Here is a 20938-nt window from a genome sequence, read left to right on the forward strand (position 1 = left end):
CACCAAAAGAGAGTAATCCAGAACTCGAAAGTTGTATACAAGATTCACGATTTAAGACTTGATCAATTCCAAGTTAAATGTATCATGCCACCATGTACTATTATGCAAATGTGCATATAGATTTAATATCAGTATCAAATCTCATAGGCTCGCAAACCATCAATCAACACATGCCAAAGTGTATCACATAAACAACCTCACAATAAATATGGAGCCAACCTACCGAGCTATGGCCACCTCGTCCCGCATCAGGTGCTCTAGGGTACCATTTCCCTCCGCGCAAAATATTAGGTGCGCAAAGATAAATAATACTATGTCTCATAATATGATCATACCGAATGTGTATGAAACATGTCATGCATTCACTTCCACATAAATATAAACATCATGAATTTCATCTTACAAGCTGTTGCCATACTTATATATATATATATATTATGCCCATCTCATAATACTAGATAGTTTTTCACTCATATCAAGTGTTGTTTGCTCAAAAGAAAACCAAATTATTTTCATTCTTATATATATATGAAGAGCTTCAAAGACATTTAAAGAATCTCCTAAAGTGAATTCCAAAAATTAGCTTTGAAATTGCTAGTCGAAATATACCTAGAATTTTTCTAAGGCTAAGGACCAACTAGAACATTTTTTGTAAATGTCTTCTTTTGAAAAACTAACTCCCGGTATTTTGATATCCAACATTCATTATTGTAAAAATGATTTTTAATGAATTTTTCAAGAAACAGAAACTATGTATTTCGAGGGTGGTAAAATCGCAATTTCTTGAGTTTGTACTAAAACCCAAATTCTATCTTTTTATTGTTATGGATTTTGATTTTTTTTTTTATATTTTTATTGAATCCAAATGAGGGTACTTTCTTATTTACATTTATGTATTAAAGTAAATGAAAGGTAAAATATAAATTAAAGAAAATGCAAACATTTACTTAAGTTAAGGAAAGGTAAATAGATAAGGTGTGAGTAGATAGCTCCCATCCAAAGGCTTATGGGACGAGCTCGCTGGCAAGGGCTCACAAAAAGAGATCGGGAGAGCTTGTTGTCAAGGCTTATGGGATAAGCTCAAGGTCGTGAGCGGCTTACGGAGAGAGAGCTCGAGGTTAGGAGGTGCACAGGAGTTCGCTAAACGAGCTTGTGGTCAAGGGAGTTGAGCAAGAGCTCGCAGGGCGAGCTCGTGCCATGAGCTTGAGGAATAAGCTCGCGAGAAAGAGCTTGCGGCTAAGGCTTACGGAGAGAGCTCGGAGGGAGCTCACGGAAAGAACTGGAGGGAAGAGCTTGCTGGAACAAAAACAAAGCTGAACGTGTATATATATATATATATAGGTGGGTTGGCCGAACAGAACAGGGGCATTCGAACGACTGTTTAAGCATGAATAAGATGGATTAACTAGGCAATGCATGGCTCAGATAAGATTTTCAAATCAGTGAAGGGTAACAGCTCGCTACGCATTTATGTATATGCGTATTTATAAATGGGTCTCATATATAGGCGAACAGTATATATATTTTCAGTTGAGGCTTTTGCTGTTTGCGCAAAACCTCCAAATACCTTAATGAAATCATTCAAAGGTGACTTAGCATTTTACATTCAGACTCAACACTTATATATATATATAAGAGGTATTTGGATGGATAAGGAACATTCAGCTATGGGTGAGAGCTTCCAAATATGATGCAACATATACATATATAAATGCCTGAACAGAGAGCAACGAGCTAATCAAAACTCTGTTGTAACAAAGGAGAAAATCCATTCACTGAACAAATATTAGAGTGAATCAAACCCCGCTTGAGACATCAAATGGACTTCACAACAACTAGGGAATTTATACACAAAATAGACATAGTGGAAAACACTAACAGTGAGGTGACACAATAAGCAACAGTTTGCAAATCAAGGAAGCTTGCATTATAATATAGAATATATCTAAGAGAGAGCACGCACTGAAAGATAACGTGGAAGTGCAAAAGAACTTCCCTGCTGAGAATGCAAAATAAGAGAGAAATTCCACCCTCCCACATGAAGCAAACAACAATAGCAAACAGAAGTGAGGGAATAGGATGGAGAAGGTGAAGAAGAACACGGAGAGGGATTAAAGAACCAATGGAATAGTGCATTTAAAAAGAAGGGATACGCCTTGCACTGAAATAAGATATTTGCGTATAGAGGTTGCTGGGAAAAATGAGTGCATACAGGTCTACATGCCAGCTCTAGAATTTATCGAAATTACCCTATTTTCATATTACAAACAAAAATATCCAGGGGCTTGATTGAAAAATGCTACTTAATTCATTTTCTTTTCCCCATTTTCTTATTACACCATCAAACCCATTATTTCCCAATTATTTCTCACCATGAGCCTAAGCCCAAATCACATGTATCCCATATACATAAATTCCAAGCCCACCAGGCTTAATTTTTCAACTTGGGTTAGACATCTCATTAACTATTTAATTGAGGCCCTTTCACTTAAATTTCGGATTCCATGCACCATAAAATAAAATTATGTAATCTAAAATTATTTGTATGCCACCAAGGAAGTTTAACATTGAGAATTTAAAAAAATACTTAGTCCTATATTTTAATTGTTGTTACACTGACGTCAAGTATTAAAACACCTAGACCCACTTTAGGGTCGTTACATAAATAATAATTTTTACAAAATAATGAATTAAATCTTGAACAAGCTATTCACAAGTTGCTCACGAACCAATACTCAAGCCTACTAGCGACCAACTTGAGAGCCTATGATTGAGCCTACTTGTGAGTCTTTAAGCAAGTTTACTCGTAAGATTATAATCGATAACAAATATTTGAAGTCTAAATGCACATCATAATTTACAAAATAATTACCAAAATAACAATTCAATCATCGATAAATTAAAATATAAATAAAAAGTTAAAATGTTGACAAATCTTAACAAAAAATAAATAAAAAGTTAAAATTTGTAGGTTATGATTATATCAAATTGTTCAATCTCTTATTATGATTCTTCATAATTTATATGAATTCATTTAAGTAAATATTAATTCATTTAACTCCAATGTTTTACATGTGATTATTAAGTTTTAATTAAATTATTTTGAAAATATAATTTAACCATTAAACTTAATAATTTTTAAGGTTACGCAGCATGATTTAATCATTGTTATACCAATTGTTAACTTATAATAAAATGATCAATTACTTATAATCATTAATTTTTTATTAATTTTTAAAATTCAATCTTATTAACATCCTACATGGTGATCATAAAATCTCATAAACCATGGTGATCAAAAATCAAAATCTCACATAAAATTATAAAACATTTTTAATTCAATTCAACATATGTATAAAATATATAATCACACAATTTTATTTAAAAATAAAATTTATCTTTTTTTTAAATCTTAAATCATATTATTAAGTTCTAATTATATATAGTTTAATAATTAGATATATTGTTTTTTAAATTTTATATTTTATCTTTCATCATCATCATTAACTGCCTCCATAACAAATTATTCATAACATCAATTAACTCTTAAAATTTATGCAAAAACAAAAATTCGGCTATGAACTTTGGCGACGACTTCATTACCATTCGAGCAGACTTCTTCAACGACAACTTGATGGATCAAACTGTTGGGGATTTTTGTTGGGAAGCATGATCCATGGGCTTACCTTGTCGAATCTCATTAGTGATTTTAGGGAGAATTGTTGTTTCGTTGAGGAAAACAGACTTGGGAGGGAGGGGAAGTGGCTCACCAAGTGGGAACTTTGGAGGATTGGTAAAGAGTTGAGAAAATAAAAACAGACTCACAATTGTACAATACACCAAGGGCTTGTATCATATTATTAAATTACAAGCTTCCTCTTGAGGTATTTTTAGTATTTTTGATGTTGTATGAATGTCGGTATGAATCGACAAATCCTGGTTTAAAGGCTTGTATCATATTATTAAGGGTATGCCTCTTGAGTAATTCGGATCCCCTAACCCCCCTCCCCCCCCCCCCCCACTCCCAACCAAAATAAAATATAATAATGAAACATATGATTTTCTGGATCAATATCGTTCTCGGGTTTAATTGCCCAATTAAACTCGAGACAGGTAACTAAACCCGGTGAATTCTATACTTCCAAATATCATTATTTTTTTTATTTTTGTAAATTTACTGCTACAAATCCTTGGTTTCCAATAGCACTTAAATGATCTATGGTGCAAGGAAATTACGTTAATTGTCACTACAAAAAAAAAAAAAAAAGTGTTTTAACGAGGGGAAAAGTGATCGTTAAAAGTCAATTTCCCTTCGCTAAAGAATTTTAACAACATGAAAAATCCCGTCATCACCCCTTCTTAAAACTTTTGTCGTTAAAAGTATTAATGATGGAAAAAAAGTATCGTCGTTAATATAAGTAGTGAGGGCATAAATCCCTTCGTTAAAACTCATAATAACGACGAATATTCCCATCGCTACAATAATGTGTGTGATCATTTATAATAATACATAACGATAGATATTCCCGTCGTTATTGCAATGTTTACCGATTACTAAATATAATATCAACGATGGATATTCCCGTCGTTATTGTAATATTTACCGGTCACTAAATATAATATCAATGATGAATAGTCCCATTGTTATAGCTATATTTACCAATCACTAAAAATAATATTAATGATCAATATTTTCATCATTATATATATATATATATTTATCTGTCATTATTATTATTATTATTATTATTATTATTATTATTATTATTATTATATAAGAATCTATTTTGTACCTATTAATTTTGGCAAGAGTGCCAAAAGATACTAATAATTAAAATGCCATCCCATTAATTTAGTAAACAATAAGATATATACAGAAAAACAATCATTGACATTCATTATATATTTATTACAATCATCATAAGAGCTTCTATACCCTCCACAATCATAAAAAATAAGAAAAAAAAATTATGAGTTTCATATTATTCTAATATGTCCTTATAATGAAAACCAAAGAATTATTACAAGTATGGATAGAATTCACGTATTATTCACAACTAATACCAAAAGTTTCCTGCTCAACTTGTATCTTAAAATACCTACAAATTGCAAAGAAACAAAATCATATTACTCGTCATTCTCCAACATTGTATGATGATCTAAACATAAATCTCATAAGTCATAATGTAATCAAATATAAAGGCAAACAAAAAATAGACTTGAATTCAAAAGCTAATATTTAACAACTTATAATGCATCAACTCTAAGAATAGATATGTTTGTTGTTCGTTGCTATATGATTTCATTAAACATATGGATCATGCCTAGTGCCCCTATGATCAACTTCATATATATATATATATATATTTGATTACATCATCAATTCATTTTTAAAACAATTTTGTTCACAACCAATACAATAATACTTACAGAAGTCAAGATGATCTTTCAGGTTCAGGACATGAATGAGATATACCATTACCATCCATCAATAATAATAATAATAATAATCAAAAGCAGACAGATTGATTGACAGATAATTTGTAATATCTTAAAATTTGAAAATAAATAATAATTGTTCAAACTGGTGTTTGAGGGCATTATTGAATATTTAGGAATTTAAGAGAAAGTATTTATTTATGTGATTTTGAAGAAAATAGGGAATTAAAGGTAATTGATTAAATTATTTGAAAATGGTTAATCATTATTAATTATTGTATTTGTGGTGATTAGTGAATATTTGTGGGTTAAAAGGAAATATTAATTTATTTGGGTATTTGGAGATTTAAGAAAAATGTATATTTATGTAATTTTGAGAAAATAATTGTTTATTGGGGAGTATTTAGGAAAATAGTAAACTAAATTAATTTAGTGTCATTTATGGAAATTTGGGGTGTAAGTGTAATAAGGGGAAAATCAGATATGGGCTGTATGTGGGATTCTCAAAAGTTTTGGGGGTGCTGGTGCGAATTTCAAAAATGGGCTAAGGTTCACCTTAAATTAAATATGAGACTCGTTGGGGTTTTATTTGCGATATGCCTACGTGGGTAAAAATTATTAGAAGTGGTATATGTTTAAGAATTTTATACGGCTAAATTATTTATATTACACAGTTAGATTTACTTAATGGAAGCTACGATTTTATTTATTGCGAGGAAACATTTTACTTCGCAGCGGGAGTACAAGAAAGGTAAGGAACAACCGTGTAAAGGCAAGTTCTAAACCCCCTTTGTAAACCCTACAATCTTTGTGTAAGTCCCCGTTGTTTCTTGAATTTTACCCCCTCCCTTACTCCAAATCGGCACCTAGCATTATTTATTGAGTTATTATTCATTTGGTATGATTTAAATTAAACCCGGGACTTCTAGAACTTTATTTTTTGTGAGCTTACGGGGGTTTGTACCCCCAAATTTCCATAAATGACACTAATTTAGAGCTATTGAGCAGTGGGGCAGGGGTCGACTGTTTGGTGACGTTAGAGTAGTCTATTGTACGGCCCTGATGTGGACCGTCAGCCAAACACTCCTAGACACTGACCGTTGATCAGTGTCGAACACTGCTGACTAGCTCTGCCATTATGTGTTTTATGTGGTTCTCTGCATTTTTGATATATTGTATTACCGTTCATGGTTTGATATGCACATGGATACGAATTGTATGTTGGGGTATTCATTTATTGAGTATGCTTGGAAATGGACATTCTAGCGTGGTTAGATTGCATCTGGCACTTGCATATGCATCACGTGTGATTTACTATGTAGGCGGAGCATGGCCTGATGCCTGGATGTATGAGCGTCAGTATATCACGTTGATGCTCACTACGCCATTGTTGTTTTATGTGCATTGCATGGTTACTGGCAGTTCGTAGGTCTCGGACGGGAGGACCGTTCCAAGGGAGTCTACGGCTCGGTTATTCTACAGCTTGGGTGTCGGGAGGACTGACGCAAGCATACGGGTGACGGGAGCACCAAACCAGGACGGCGCACACCGGTTTGTTGGAGACTTATGTTGCCTTTTAGGGCAGCGGTAGGTTAGTATGGGACTTGGGTGCCATGTGTCTTGTGTGGGCCCCAATGATCGGTATGTGCTTTCATTATGCTGTACTATTGCGTGGTAGCGTCTCATGGCTTGTGTGTGCTTGGGGATTGGTGATCTAGGGATAGTTTGTTGGATCTGTTCAGCCCTCAGCCTTTCTTTCTTTATGCTTGCTGAGTCTCTCGACTCAATTTGCTTTCTTTCCATCATTCCAGGTAATGGCAGCGTGGGTCAAGGGCAAGGGAATCAACTTCTAGCGGCAAAGTCGGTATGGTATACTAGCAGTCCCGTCAGTCCCTGTCAACTCTGATGGTTGAGTAGGATTTAATCTATTATTTTTACTGTGTCAGGTCATTACTCGAGTCTCGTGCATATCGGCATAGGAGTCTGTGTTCATTTATTTATCTTGTGACCGTTGTGCTAACGGCGTTCCCGTAGTGCATGCAGGTATATAACTTTGCTTTCGTTGATTTAATTCTTCTTTGTGCATGCCAGGGTAGTTTTTGTCTTGTGTTTCACTCTTTCTCTTTCCGTAGGCTGTAACGGCCTGCCTCCTGGAGCCCCCGTGCACCAAGAGGATCCGTGAAAGGGTCATTACTAAAGTGATACCGAACAATACATAACTACAACTCATGTAAAATCCTTATTAAAATCATATTCTTTTTATCATTTCACATCTCATAATCATTTTTACAAAACCATTCATCACTTAAGCCCACCTGGGCTTACATAACATACAACAATCTCGAAAACGTAAACATTAACCTTAACAAAGACATGATGACATGTAGGATCTAGTTTTGGGAGAGCTCTGCACTTGCTACCATGACACGATGGCCTGGACCCAAACCCTGCTGAATGTTCCTGCTATCACAGGCGTATCTCTTACCTGGAATGATGGAAAACAAATGTGAGTCGTGAGACTCAGCAAGCTCATGAAAGAAAGGCTATAGGTTTAGGATAAGACTCTTCCCATGACACCTCATGCAATTCATGCCAATGCAACCACACCATGTCATGATTCATACGGCCTTACTTCTACATGCATAACATAAAGTTAACTGCACATAAGGAACCAGGGGCCCACATAAGTCACACATTGGCACCCAGGTCCCGCATACAAACCTGTTGCAGCCTAACATAGGCTACCATTTCATCATTCTCTTAGACCTGCCTTTTCCTGACATGGTCGGCTTTTCCTGACATTCAACATTTGTCTTTTTCTGATACTCGTTACATGCTCTTCCTAATACCCATCATACTCTCATGTGTTCGTCATGTCATACATCACATAATCATATACTTTCGCGATCTTGGTCTTCCCTCGGGCCAACCCCGAGCTAATATCTAAGCCGAGCCGAAGCTCCCTTCAGCCAACCCCGAGCTAATATCTAAGCTAAGCCGAAGCTCCCTTGGGTCAACCCCGAGCTAATCTCTAAAGTCTTTCCTCAAGCTTGCATCACCCTCGCCATGTAATGCAACAAATAGGAAATGCAATGGCTTCTATAGCATAAACGTGATGACAAGGCCCCCATAAACCAAGCATCAAGCCCTGCTACGCCCACATAGGAATACATACATGCGGCATGCTCTAATGCATATGCTCACCTAAGATATCCAAGTTGGCTCTTGGACCAACCGGGTCATGCAAATGCTCACACATCCCATCACGCACAAAACATGTTCCCACGTGAATGTAACCCAACCCCCTATAGCACACACATCATGATATGCACAAACCAAGGCGGGAATCTGGAGTACCAGCTCTTCTGGCCGTCTAGCGCTTATCGTAGCAACCGATGACTGGCGCCCATACATCCAGCCATCAACTGCCACGACCTACGATCGACAATCAGTGGCTTTGTACCCAATACCCTTAAGACACACATAGACCACATTAAACTCAGTCTCTTAAGCTCAACATTTCTCTCACTTTATCCATAACAACATAGACACCATTATGTCATTCACATTCTCTTCTCTTCTCAAGCACAGAAAACCATTTTCATATTCATAACAAACTATTAACATAATCCCACGATCTTGACCACATTCATTTTCTAAAAATCTAGCCCCAACGAGTTCGGCATCATTCCCAAGGGAAGCAGAGTGGTACGAAGCTCCATGACGGTCGAAATGAAAGACACCAAGATATCTTTGCTTAACTCATTCCATCAACAATAACCTCATTAATAAAATATAAATCATAGGGTGGTTGTCACGCGGAGTATTATTATTAATGCGTGGAACCAAGTCAAGATGAAAGGGGGTTTAAAATACAAGAAACCTCGAAAACTTTCACGGGAAATAAATAACGCGAGGAGAGAGTTAGGAGCTTGCCTGTAAGGGGTTGATTCTTGACTTTTCTACGTTCCCGATGCGAAGTAAAACATTTTGCTGCAATTAATAGAGTTATGACTTAAATTAATTAAATCTAACAGCGTAATCCACATAATTTAGCTGTGAAAAATCCGTAATTTAAATGTATAACACCTTTAGTAATTTAACCCACTTACCGAAATATTTTAAACACCGAATAACCTCAAAAATTTCTTAATTTTCTCACTTTTCTTCCATTTCCTAGCTGTCGTGCGCCTCCCCAATTCTTCTCTCCTTCCTTTCCCTTTGTTGCTCGCGGCCTCCCTCTTCTCCAAGCTCTACTCACGGCCTCCCTCTTCTCCAAGCTTTCTTTAGCAAATTTTTATCCCTATTTATACTGCTTCGAGCACCATCACCACTAAGCTTTTCCCCAACCCCAATGGCCATCATTTAAGCTATCAAATCCCATTTAATTGCCTCACAGCATCTTGACTTTTGAACCAACTTTAGCCACATTTAAGCCATTTTGATTGACCATTTTGCATAAAAATAAGGAATACAAAAGCTGTGAAAATAAATGAAGGTAGCACATGCTACCAACGCGCCACACATCCCACACACACACACACACACACCATATTATATATATATAATGCTATCTCAAGGCTTATATATTTTATGTAATATAATATACTAACTTAAGATTATATATTACCTCACATACAATTATGTGTACTTCCTTCCAAATTACTATAATATTTTATTTATCTTAATCACTTAATAATCTAAGTCCTATAAATTCTGCAGACTTCTGATCACTTCCCCATTTAAAAATATAATAAATTTAATATTCTCATTTAAATTTCTTTAACTCAGAAGTATTCTATAAGTCATCAATCACTCTAAAACATCGAAATTAGTAATTATTATTTATCTTCAAAATTTCGAATGCTATATAGGCGCTCCCGTTAAGGTAGTCCGGGTGGTTGGGATATCCGAGCAGGGTGCTTACAAAATTTGTTAAATTGTATCCAATTAAACTGTCCTCGTCCCTCTCATCTGGGGAACTCATTCACTCACATATTATCTAATGATTTGTTTGACTCTATAATTATAAAGATTAATTAATTATACTCCAATCGAAAGGGCTGTGGCTAATAGCTATGCTCAATATATATATGATACAATTTAATGCCATTCATTCAACGGAGAGGGCCTAAATGAGACCCAACAGAGAAGGCCCAAGTGAAGACTAAGATTTAAATCATTTTTAAAAAAAATTGAACTTAATTATATATGTGTCCTTTTGCATTATGTTTCCTTAATTTTCCATCTTGCATCTTCCTTGAACTTTCTCTCTTCTTTTTTTTTCCCTTTCTTTCTTCTTGTATTGGATTCTTATGAATATGAATATGTAGTCATACTTACAGAAGTACAGAAAATGGTGTAGAGGTGCACAGCAAATAAAAATGTTACCATATTCAACTAGATTTCTACCTTTTTAGTATTTACACCAAACTACCTCATTTTAGTATCTTAAATTATGTTAATGAAGTGTTTGGAATGTAATAGACTACCACATATTATTATTATTTGAATATAATAGTATTTTAAAATCTTAATTCTACTAAAATTGAAAAAAAAAAAAAAAAAAACTTTTAGATTGAGAATGTGAAATTGGAAACATGTGGGGCTAGGAGTCACCTAAGGCTTGTTTATTTGTATCCAATAAATTAAGCAGAGCATATATTGAAGATGTTTTTAGCCCAATTCATTTTTAACAGAGTCTACATCATCAATTCATATTTCAACTTCTTAACAGAGTCACCTATGATAAACTTCTTAACAGAGTCTACATCATCAATTCATTTTTCAAACAATTTTGTTCACAACTCCCCACCATTGCAACACACAAAATTTCAGCATATATCAAGACATATATACCATCATCATAAAACTGTCAACTCATTCAAAATTCCAACATACTTTCAATCACCCAAACTCTCAATAATCATCAAATAAGCTCAATCAACCAAACTCTCAACTATATATATACCATCATAAGTATTCTCCCCTTTTTTTTCATTATCAAAATAAATAGGCAGCAAACCAAACTTATTTTTCCCAACAAATAAACAGTAATTTCACCCAACTAATTCAAATTTCAGCAACACTATGATGACACTTTATTTCAGTAAAAGTATTAGAAGCAAATACACAAAACCAAAGATTAATTAGGAGGTTTAAGAATGTAATACTTGTTTAGTAAAAAGTTACCAAAAAACTGTCATATGGTCTAGCTTTGAACATTGTCCTGCAAAAAATTTAAACCATTTAGTTAAAAAAAAAAAAACTTTACGATCAAAACTATGAAGTGAAAAGAACCTCCTGAACATCTTCATCAAGAGTAGATGGCTTTTGCATAAAAGATTCAAACCTTTGCAATCTGTCTTCAAACTTTAGGAGTGAAATTGTAAAGAATGGGAATGGCCCATCCCATCCCATCACCCACCCACACCTATGCAAACTTCTCAATCAAATTTGTTATTTGGCAGCAGCAGCAACTACTACCCCCAGTTATTTCATTTTAACCCACAAATTACAACAATAACTTTAATTCATGTTTTAAACTAACTTAGTCCACACATTATGATCAATTTTATAAGTATTTATTCAATAATTAAAAGAAAGAAAAAAAATAATTAATGTTTGTATGCATTATATCACAATAAGCCTATCAATCGTCTGCCCATTTAACTACGTACACTGACTTTTAAGCTGTGGCAGGAGTTGGGGGGGGGGGGTGTTGAGCTTTGTGGGTTTGTAATTTGGAAGAGCTAGACATGCATATCTCTTTCACTCCTTTTAAATTGCTGATACACAGCCAAATTGGTGACCCATTTGGCGATGGGAAATGAAATGTTCCTTCAAGTTCAAGGTACGTAAAACCCTATATATATCTTAATTAATGTGTTACATATTTATTTTTAAAATAAATAATTATAAATAATAATATATCAGTCTTGATAAATATCAAAGCAAATTAAATTGGTTAACAATATATTTACAAATAAATAGCATTTTTTATTACAGATTAAGCCTAGCTATATATATAATTATTTTCTTTTGGCAAAAACTTGTAGCAGAGAGGCAGGACGGACGGACAGTGAGGTTGATATATGAACCACTCTTTCATATTCCCAAGGGTTCCCTCTTAGCTCAATGATTCGTCTCACCACCACGTGATCGACATTTGTTTGCTTCATGGGATATTGTGATTGTAAAAGAAAATAAGTTGCGAAGAAAAAGAGGCACAGCACAGTGCAAAGGCATATTGGGTTGCAATGTCTAATGTATTCTTCAAGCTACAGATCCATTGATTGTCTTTCTTTCTATTCTTTTCTAGTTATATATGGCAAGTGAGGACATTATAGCAAGTGAGAGCAATTTCTCTGTGTGTTTAACGTTTGGGGCCTTTATTCAAACATGTTTAAGACAATTCTTATTTGGCTAGAGTTTTAACTTGCAAAGATTTAACCACCCCTTACTGTAAAATCGAGATCAACACTTACAGAATACAGAAACTTAAAGATTTCATAAACTTACAACAATTGATTTCATATTTTAATTGACACTTACATAAACTCATAGAAACCGAGATCGATAGATGATAGAAACTTACAGAAACTACCTAGATATAAACATACAGAAACTTATAGAAATAGAGAAACTTACAGAAATCGATAGAGTTTTAGGCAGTGATAAAGAAACTTACAGAAACTGAGATTGAGGACTTCAACACAGGAACAGCAATATGCAGGTCTTTGATCGCCGATGGTATAGAAGAAGAGTTCACAACAATGACGGGAAGAAGAGGCGAATTTGGATTAATGGGAAAGGTGATTTTGGATTGACGGGAGAGGCGACTTCGGATTCGGATTTGGTAGCTAGGGATTTGGAATTGATCACAAGAAGAGGCAAGAAGGAAGATTATGTTGTTTTCTCATAACCTAATGAAGATTATGAAAAAATAATATTAAGTGTAAAAAGAAAAATTAATAAAAAATATTACTTAATTAGAATTATAGATATATATTTGGAGAGAAATATTTTTGTTGATATTCTAAACTCAATAACGACAGGAATTTTAATTAATAGTGAGAAATTTAGAAACCGTCGTTAAAAAACTAATTTTACACCATATTTAACGAGAGTATAAATAAGTCCTCATTATAATCATGAAAATTATGCTTTTAATGATGGGGTATTTATCCTCTCACTAATTTTCCCTCATTAAAAGCCTTTTTTTTTGTGGTGTGTTAATTGAGCCTACATTTCACCATGATGATAATAGCATATTAAACGATCAAATGATCATTAACTTCTCAAAAAAAACAATGAATTATGTTCAATAAACATTGTATCAAGATGATGATATGAGAATTCTGATAACACAAATGATTGGTCGTCCAATTATTAAAAAAAATATTTAATTTTGTGCCTCTCATTGTTAGTAATTAAATGTCCTTCCATTTTTTGGATATGTGAACACAATTATATTTAAAGAATTTAAAAGAAAACGACAATAGGCTAAACTTCATCGAGACTCTCCTTAAACCCGAATTCTTGTGTCTCTACTAAGCCCAATCTCTCCATCTATAAACCCGACCGTTGTTGTGAAGCCATCACCACCGAATCTTACCGCTGACGGTCGAAATGTTAGATCTCCTCTCATTTTGTGTGATATTTTGTGGAGGGGATGGATGTGTTTCATTGCGATGGGTTTCATCTCGATGCGTTGGGTTACCTGGCTAGAGGAAGCCGCAAGGCAGGCCGATGGGCATCCTTGCCGATGGGGGTTTCTTGCACGAGGAAGCCTCATCGATGAGGGTGCCCATTGGCCTTCCTAGCAGCGCTCCTAGCTAGAGGAGGAGAGGAAGGCTGATGGTCGCTTAATGCCCTATCGAGCTTAATCAGCCTTTTATGCCCGGTAAAAAATCAGGCAATAAAGGTCGGGCGTATGTTTCCGAGCTTCCTCACTCCTGATGAAGGCCATTGAAGCCCGGGCTTCATCAGGCTTCAAAAGGGCATGAGGAAGGCTGACCTCCCGGGCTTCATCAGACAATTAAGCTCGAGAACATGCCTCTCGGGCTTAATAGCCCTATGAAGCCCAATGAAACCATAGACCCCATTTCAATCTACTTCATGATCCAATTGTTGTTCTTATATGGTTTTATATTTTCCCTACAAATGACTTGCCATTAGTCTGAGCAATTTACCTACGTTCACGCTCAATGGGTAATTCCATTAGGGAGATGGGTCACTACACACTGTGGAATCAACCAGCTTTCGGCAATTCATGATGCTCTTAGACATCATGGGGTATTGGAAAGATTTACTCAAGGCTCACTTGGAAATTTCCTACAGATCCCTATGTTCGATCATTTATCTGCACCACAATTGATATATGAAGTCTTAGTGAGGGAAGTGACATTTTTAGGTGCCCGCCACGATGAGATGTGGTTCGAGATTGGCAGCATGCTAAATAGGTACGACAAGTAGGAGTTCATCCTTATCAGTGGGCTCCAATTTGAGCCAATTGACAAAGAAAGATTTGAAGCTACGCCCATTGAGCCAGGTAGTTTACAGGCGCGTCTATTCCCCCAGAAATGAGTGGTAACTATGGCCCAAATTAAAGTAGTACTTGGTAGCATGGATCTAAATGCAAAGGATGTCCTCAAGCTGGGTAATATTGTTGTGGTGAACATGATCTTGCTTGGCCATGATGAGCGTGCACCCATGGAGGATTTCGTATGGACTATAGCCGAGGACCTAGGGGCATTTGAGGTGTTCCCGTGGGGGACATACGTCTATAGCCAGAGTCTACATTACCTCCGACTGGCCACAAGCAAGAGGAAGTTGAATGGTGAAGTGGGGAAGAAAGTCAACATTTATGGTTTTGTTGGGCATTTCAGGTATAATTACTTACTCTCTCTGTATTATATTACATCAAATTATTATATATGATTTGTATATACTAACTGAACGTTTTGCTTGTTTTTGTTTACTATTGTAAAATTATTTGCTATCTACAGTGGTGGCTGGTTGACACATTCCCATGGGTGGAGAATAAGTAGGCCATAAGACTACCCATCGCAATCACCATTCCTAGGTGTAGAAAATGGTTATCCAACAAAAGGCCTCACAAAATAAATTACGATGAATGCCTTAGGGATGTAAGTGTCTAACCTAACTTCAAATTTAGTTTATTTTGTTATATATAATATCTGACCAAACAATTCAATATTTTGTAGGCACGAAGATCGAGCACGATGCTCAAGCCCACCGTAGCGGAGTGCGAGACAGATTTTTGGCAGACCTTTAACCCTTTATACTCAGTTAGCGTCGATGTGTACAAAAATAGGGGCGGGGGGGTTGACAATAATGTGAAGGTACATCAACCGGAGATAAGGATGAAATTAGGTGGTCCAACGAGGTGGGAGATGGGGGTGAAGAGGAGGACGACGACGACGAAGCTGAGGCTCAACATAGAGAAAGGAAGTCAAAGTCTCGACATGAGGTACAACCCCCTCCTAGTACCCACCTTGGACAGTATGTTAGGGTATGATTTTTATTATAAAAATATTTTTTTCATTTGTAATTATTTTTAAGTGTTTGCAATTGTTTTTCACTGTTGTAATTTTTTTTTCCTTTTGCAGATCACCGAGATGCTGACCCTCATGCTAGAGATGTTACATAGGATAGATGGGGGAGATTAGGCAAATTAGCACTCGGCTGGATGGGTTTGACTATGAAATGAGTCAAATGAGCTCACAAATGACACAGGTAGAGAGGAGACTAAGGCAAGTACGTAGGGTGTAGACAACACTACCTACTTATCTAAGCATCCCGCCTATTAACGATTCCCCAAAACACATCAAGGATGGTGATGAGGAGCAGCGAGGTGGTCATCAGTTAGATCCAGCTCATGATGATATGGAGGATCGAACATCTCAATCCAGAGAAAGCTCTAACTTCACTTTCATTTAGATTTCATTATGAAATATGTACTATTATGTAACGAATAGTATTTGTATAGTTTCAAGAGAAAGTGGTTATGGGCAGTGAACGAATTATGAGCGACTGATTGCCATTGCAGTGTCATCACCCACCATACACTGAATACACTCAGCGACGGAAGAAGAGCAAGGTTGATGTCGTGGTGGACATGGCAGACGAAAATAAATCGTAGTCGGTGGAGGGTGAGAAGATAGTGTCACCCTTGACATCAGCTAGAACAGGAGAGAATGTTCATGTTCCTAGCCTAAACAATGTAGGGGGCATGGTGATGCAGATAGCGACTAAAATAGCCGAGCATCACCTGGACCAACAGGGGGTCAATGATCTTAAGCCCCTTGAGGGCTACACTGACTACATACAATCATAGAAAGACATTAAGTAAGTATAAAATGTCAAGAAAAATTTTAATTATTATTCTATTTACATTGGTAATACAATCTCAAGCTTATAATAATTATTGGTTATTGTAGGTGTGACACAGGTTACATTGCCTATCTATTACCTAGTGACTGACATTCAATAGAGGATGCTAAAACCTGGATGGAGGGGACTCACATTGACAGCTACTTGTGTTGCGTCTGACGAATAAGAGATACGCAGGCTCATACTATATATGATATGAAATATGCTATCATGCCCACTATCCTATTTGTGAGTGCTAAACACAAATCTTAGGTTAAACCTTTTTTTTGTTGCATCTATATTTGGTCCATAGCAAATATAACATTTTCCTCCTCTCCAGGCACTTCTGAACAAATGGTGGACTGAGAAATTCACAGGCAAGCATGTCGTGCTGCCTACTAAGGCAAAGGTCTCAGACGGAATATGTGATCATATTCATGGTGTTAGTGATGAGACTAGGCCTTGGTGGATAGTGGACTTCGTAAGTGTTCACTTATGTTATTAATGGATTAACTCCCCACTAATGTATTCTCAAAATATGAAGGTCTTGATCCCATAGAATCTGGGAAATAATTCCCACTAGGTCATAGCCATGATTTTCCTGAAAGAGGGAAAGGTTGTTATGTACGACTCCATGGCAACTAAGGAGGAAAGCAGGAGGGCCAAGGCCAATACCATCAAGCCATTAGTGAAACTCCTACCCATTCTCCTGATTCGCAGTGGATATTATAACCATATCTCCACAGCTACCACTCCACACAAAAAATAGGCGTTGGAGCAACTCGATCCCAGCATAGTGAACCTGCCTCAGCAACTGGACGAGTACTAAATTAAAATAGAATGTTCAATTTAGTGAAATGTTTGTTGTTGTCATTTGAAGTTTGACATAATTTGGTTATTTCTAATACAGGCACAGCTGCGGAGTGTACGTTATTAAGTAAATTGATGACATCATGAGCCAAACCAAGGATTGGTGGGTGACAAATCAGAGCGAGGATGAAATGCGTACCCTCCACAGGCAGGTTGCCATGTATTTATATAGACATAGCAAAGTAGTTGATACTTGACTGTATATGTAATTCGTAATTTGTTCATATGTTTTTGTATAGGCATAGCAGTGTAGTTGGTATATGTAATTTGTTCATATGTAAAATGTACATCATGTTGATATGTAATCAAAATATGTAGCAAGCTCTTGTCCAAAATGCTGATTTTTGTACACATACCTGTGGATGAACTGTACATGTACAAAATGATTTGTGATCTTGATTTCATTAACTTGCATTGGTGTATAACATATTTATTAACAAACATGAAGTTTGTTGTGCATTTTAGGCCCAATTTTGTTTGTTTCGGGCTGATTTGGGATGTTAAACCCGAAGGTATTATACTTATAGTGGGTTTAATAGGTCATTTAAGCCCGATCAGGGTTTAACCGACCTTTATATACATAATATAGTATTAACCCGGTACGGGTTTTATAGGCCTATTAAGCCCAGTCAGTGTTTAACCCGCCTTTATATGTATAATATAGTATTCAACCCGGTACGGTACGGGTTTAACCTGCCTTTATACGTATAATATATGTATAATAGGCCTATTAAGCCTGGTACGGATTTAACTCGCCTTTATATATTATATATAATATAGTGAGCTTATATTTATTGCTAAATGTTTTAGCCAAAAATTATTCCATAGAGTGTAAACAAATTGATAATAAATTTATATAGAGAGAGAATCCAAACTTTTGTTGAAAATTTCATCTGTTGCTAACCCTTAAATCTGTTACATTTGATTTGAACATTAATTAAAACTATTTTTATTTATTTATTTATAATGTTTTTGGGTGAGGGAGCTCAAAATAATAATAAATTAATATTTTATGCAATAATGTAAAATATTACTTAATATAATTATATTTTAAAATAAATATTAATTTGATGCAATACAGTAAAATATTTTATTATCATCATAAATTATTTAATAACTGAATTATTTTATCTTTATGAATGTATATTATTTACTAATATTATTTTCATAAATTTCTTTATTTTAATTTAACAACTAATTCGATGTTTCAACAAAAAAAAAAAAAAACAGACGGAAAAGTCGATAGCAAATTCGGTTCGTAATTACCGACCGACGTATTTTAGTGGCAAAGTTAGTCGGAAATCCACTAACCGAACATTCAGTCTCAAAATTTGTGGTCAAAATCGGTCGCACAATTAGCAACGACAGTTTCCATTGTTGAATCGGTTGGGAAAAAAATCAGTCGCAAATTTTGTGGTCAAAATCGATCGCATAATTATCGACTGAAGTTTACGTTGCTGAATTGGTTGAAAAATAATTTGGTCGCTAATTTTAAAAATTGGTCGTTAATCCGTCACTAATTACCGATTGATTAACTCGGTCGCAAAACCTCATTTTTCTGGTAGTGAGAGTCCAATGGTGAATCCTAAATAGTACTAATTCCATTGGGCCTAACCCAATGGTAAGCTCATACGTCAGTACTAGGCTCGGTCCCTAGGCCCAATCTCGGTCCAATGCAAGCCCAACAGTGCCCCCATCCCGTCAACTTTAACTCAACAGCATCCTCCATCCCATCAACGCCATACTAAGATCCCCGCACCCACAACAGACCTCAACTACCCTGAGATCCTCTGCTCCTGATCCTCGGAGATGGATGGCAACACGCAAGGGCCTTTCCCCTTCTCTCCTATATAAGCTAATCAGCCACTGGTCAAGGTATGTTCTTTTCAGTTTGACAAAAACTCTACCACCTTGAGTTCTTACTTACTTGAGCATTGGAGTGTTTGCAAGTGCCCACTGTAAGGCTTGGTAACACTTGTCTGCCCCATAAACTCACCAAAGCATCCCAAGCCATACTCGACAATTTTCCATGGCTAAAACCAAAAGCCAGAACAACATGACCCTCAACCAACAAAACCAAAACACCCATCCTCACCAACCAGAAAACCCCGCACCATGGAGATCCTTCTCCAGATCATTTGGCAACTTGAGAACCAAGTTATCGAACTAGCCCGCAATCAATAGCGCAACCAGTGTAATGGGCGGGCCGACGATAACGAAGAAACCAACAATCACCACCAGCCCAAAGCAACCCATACCACCGCACCTTCTACAACTCTATACACCCCCACCCACCCTTTTTTGGAGTTTATCATGTCCGTACCCCTACCAGATGGTTTCTATCTCCTCAGCACCCTAGAGTTATATGATGAACCACCAATCCTCAAGAGCACTTAACCATGCTTAATTCCTTGATGTTGTTGAGCAGGGGCATTGATCCTATCATATGTTGAGCATTCCCCAACACCCTCAAGAAATCCACTCTACTGTGGTTCTCTACGCTCGAGCCGGATTTCATCAATGACTTCTCCGAGCTTGCTACCCGCTTCCTCACCCATTTCTCCACCAACCAAGCTCACCACAAGACCTCAGCCAGCCTCATCAACCTGAAATAGGGTGAAAACGAGCCGTTAGAGGCTTTCTTGAACCAGTTCAATTTGGAGGCCATCCAGATCTAGGACCTCAACCCCGTAGTCTCCTTACACACCATCATGGAAGGGTTAAAGCCCAAGCCCTTTCGCCGACTCCCTGGCAAGGAAGCCCTCCACTGACCTTAACGACCTCAGACTACGGGCAATAGGTTTCATAAATGTAGATGAGGTCTCAGCCACTAGATGTAGCGACTCTCAATGAAGAGCTCAGCCCCAGTCGAGCCAGTAAAAGGGTCGTCGATTGAATATCAACATATACCAAATATGGACTTTGGTTAAAGAAAAGAAAATCAGAAAGAACAAGCTAGGAAAATGAGGCAATGGGAGCAGGTGCCCGAACCACCCCAATTGAGATATGACACATACACCCTGCTAACGACTATGAGAGATCGGATCCTCAGAGAAGTTTATAACTCAAGGTTTATTCAACTCCACAACAATTAAGGACAACAAAACCCCGACTCCTATGTCGATACAAGTAAGCACTATGACTACCACTAGATGTACAGTCACACAACCAAGGAGTATACCACTCCAAAAGACCAGATCGAGCAGCTGGTCAAATAAGACCACCTCGACTA

At 36.4% G+C, this 20938-nt stretch overlaps 1 protein-coding gene across 1 annotated transcript; it reads right to left on the reverse strand.

Moving 5' to 3' along the window:
* Nucleotides 1-4880: 4880 nt before the first annotated feature.
* On the reverse strand, nucleotides 4881-14662 carry LOC127796860 (uncharacterized). Its single transcript, XM_052329266.1, has 4 exons — nucleotides 14638-14662; nucleotides 13130-13356; nucleotides 9376-9432; nucleotides 4881-5099 (listed from the first exon to the last, which is right to left on the reverse strand). The coding sequence occupies exons 1-4, from the start codon at nucleotides 14660-14662 to the stop codon at nucleotides 5091-5093; spliced, it is 318 nt and encodes a 105-aa protein (XP_052185226.1). The 3' UTR covers nucleotides 4881-5090.
* Between the last annotated feature and the right edge of the window lie 6276 nt (nucleotides 14663-20938).

The sequence above is a fragment of the Diospyros lotus genome, chromosome 3, assembly GCF_014633365.1.
Source record: "Diospyros lotus cultivar Yz01 chromosome 3, ASM1463336v1, whole genome shotgun sequence".
Lineage (NCBI taxonomy): Eukaryota > Viridiplantae > Streptophyta > Magnoliopsida > Ericales > Ebenaceae > Diospyros > Diospyros lotus.

Coding starts and splice junctions, on each gene's coding strand:
- LOC127796860 (XM_052329266.1), bottom strand. CDS start 14,662: ATGGAATTACCCATTGAGCGTGAAC. Junction 13,357..14,637: donor ATTACCCATTGAGCGTGAAC/GTAGGTAAATTG, acceptor TTAGGTTATGAG/AAAACAACATAATCTTCCTT. Junction 9,433..13,129: donor AGTCCTCAATCTCAGTTTCT/GTAAGTTTCTTT, acceptor TATTAATTGCAG/CAAAATGTTTTACTTCGCAT.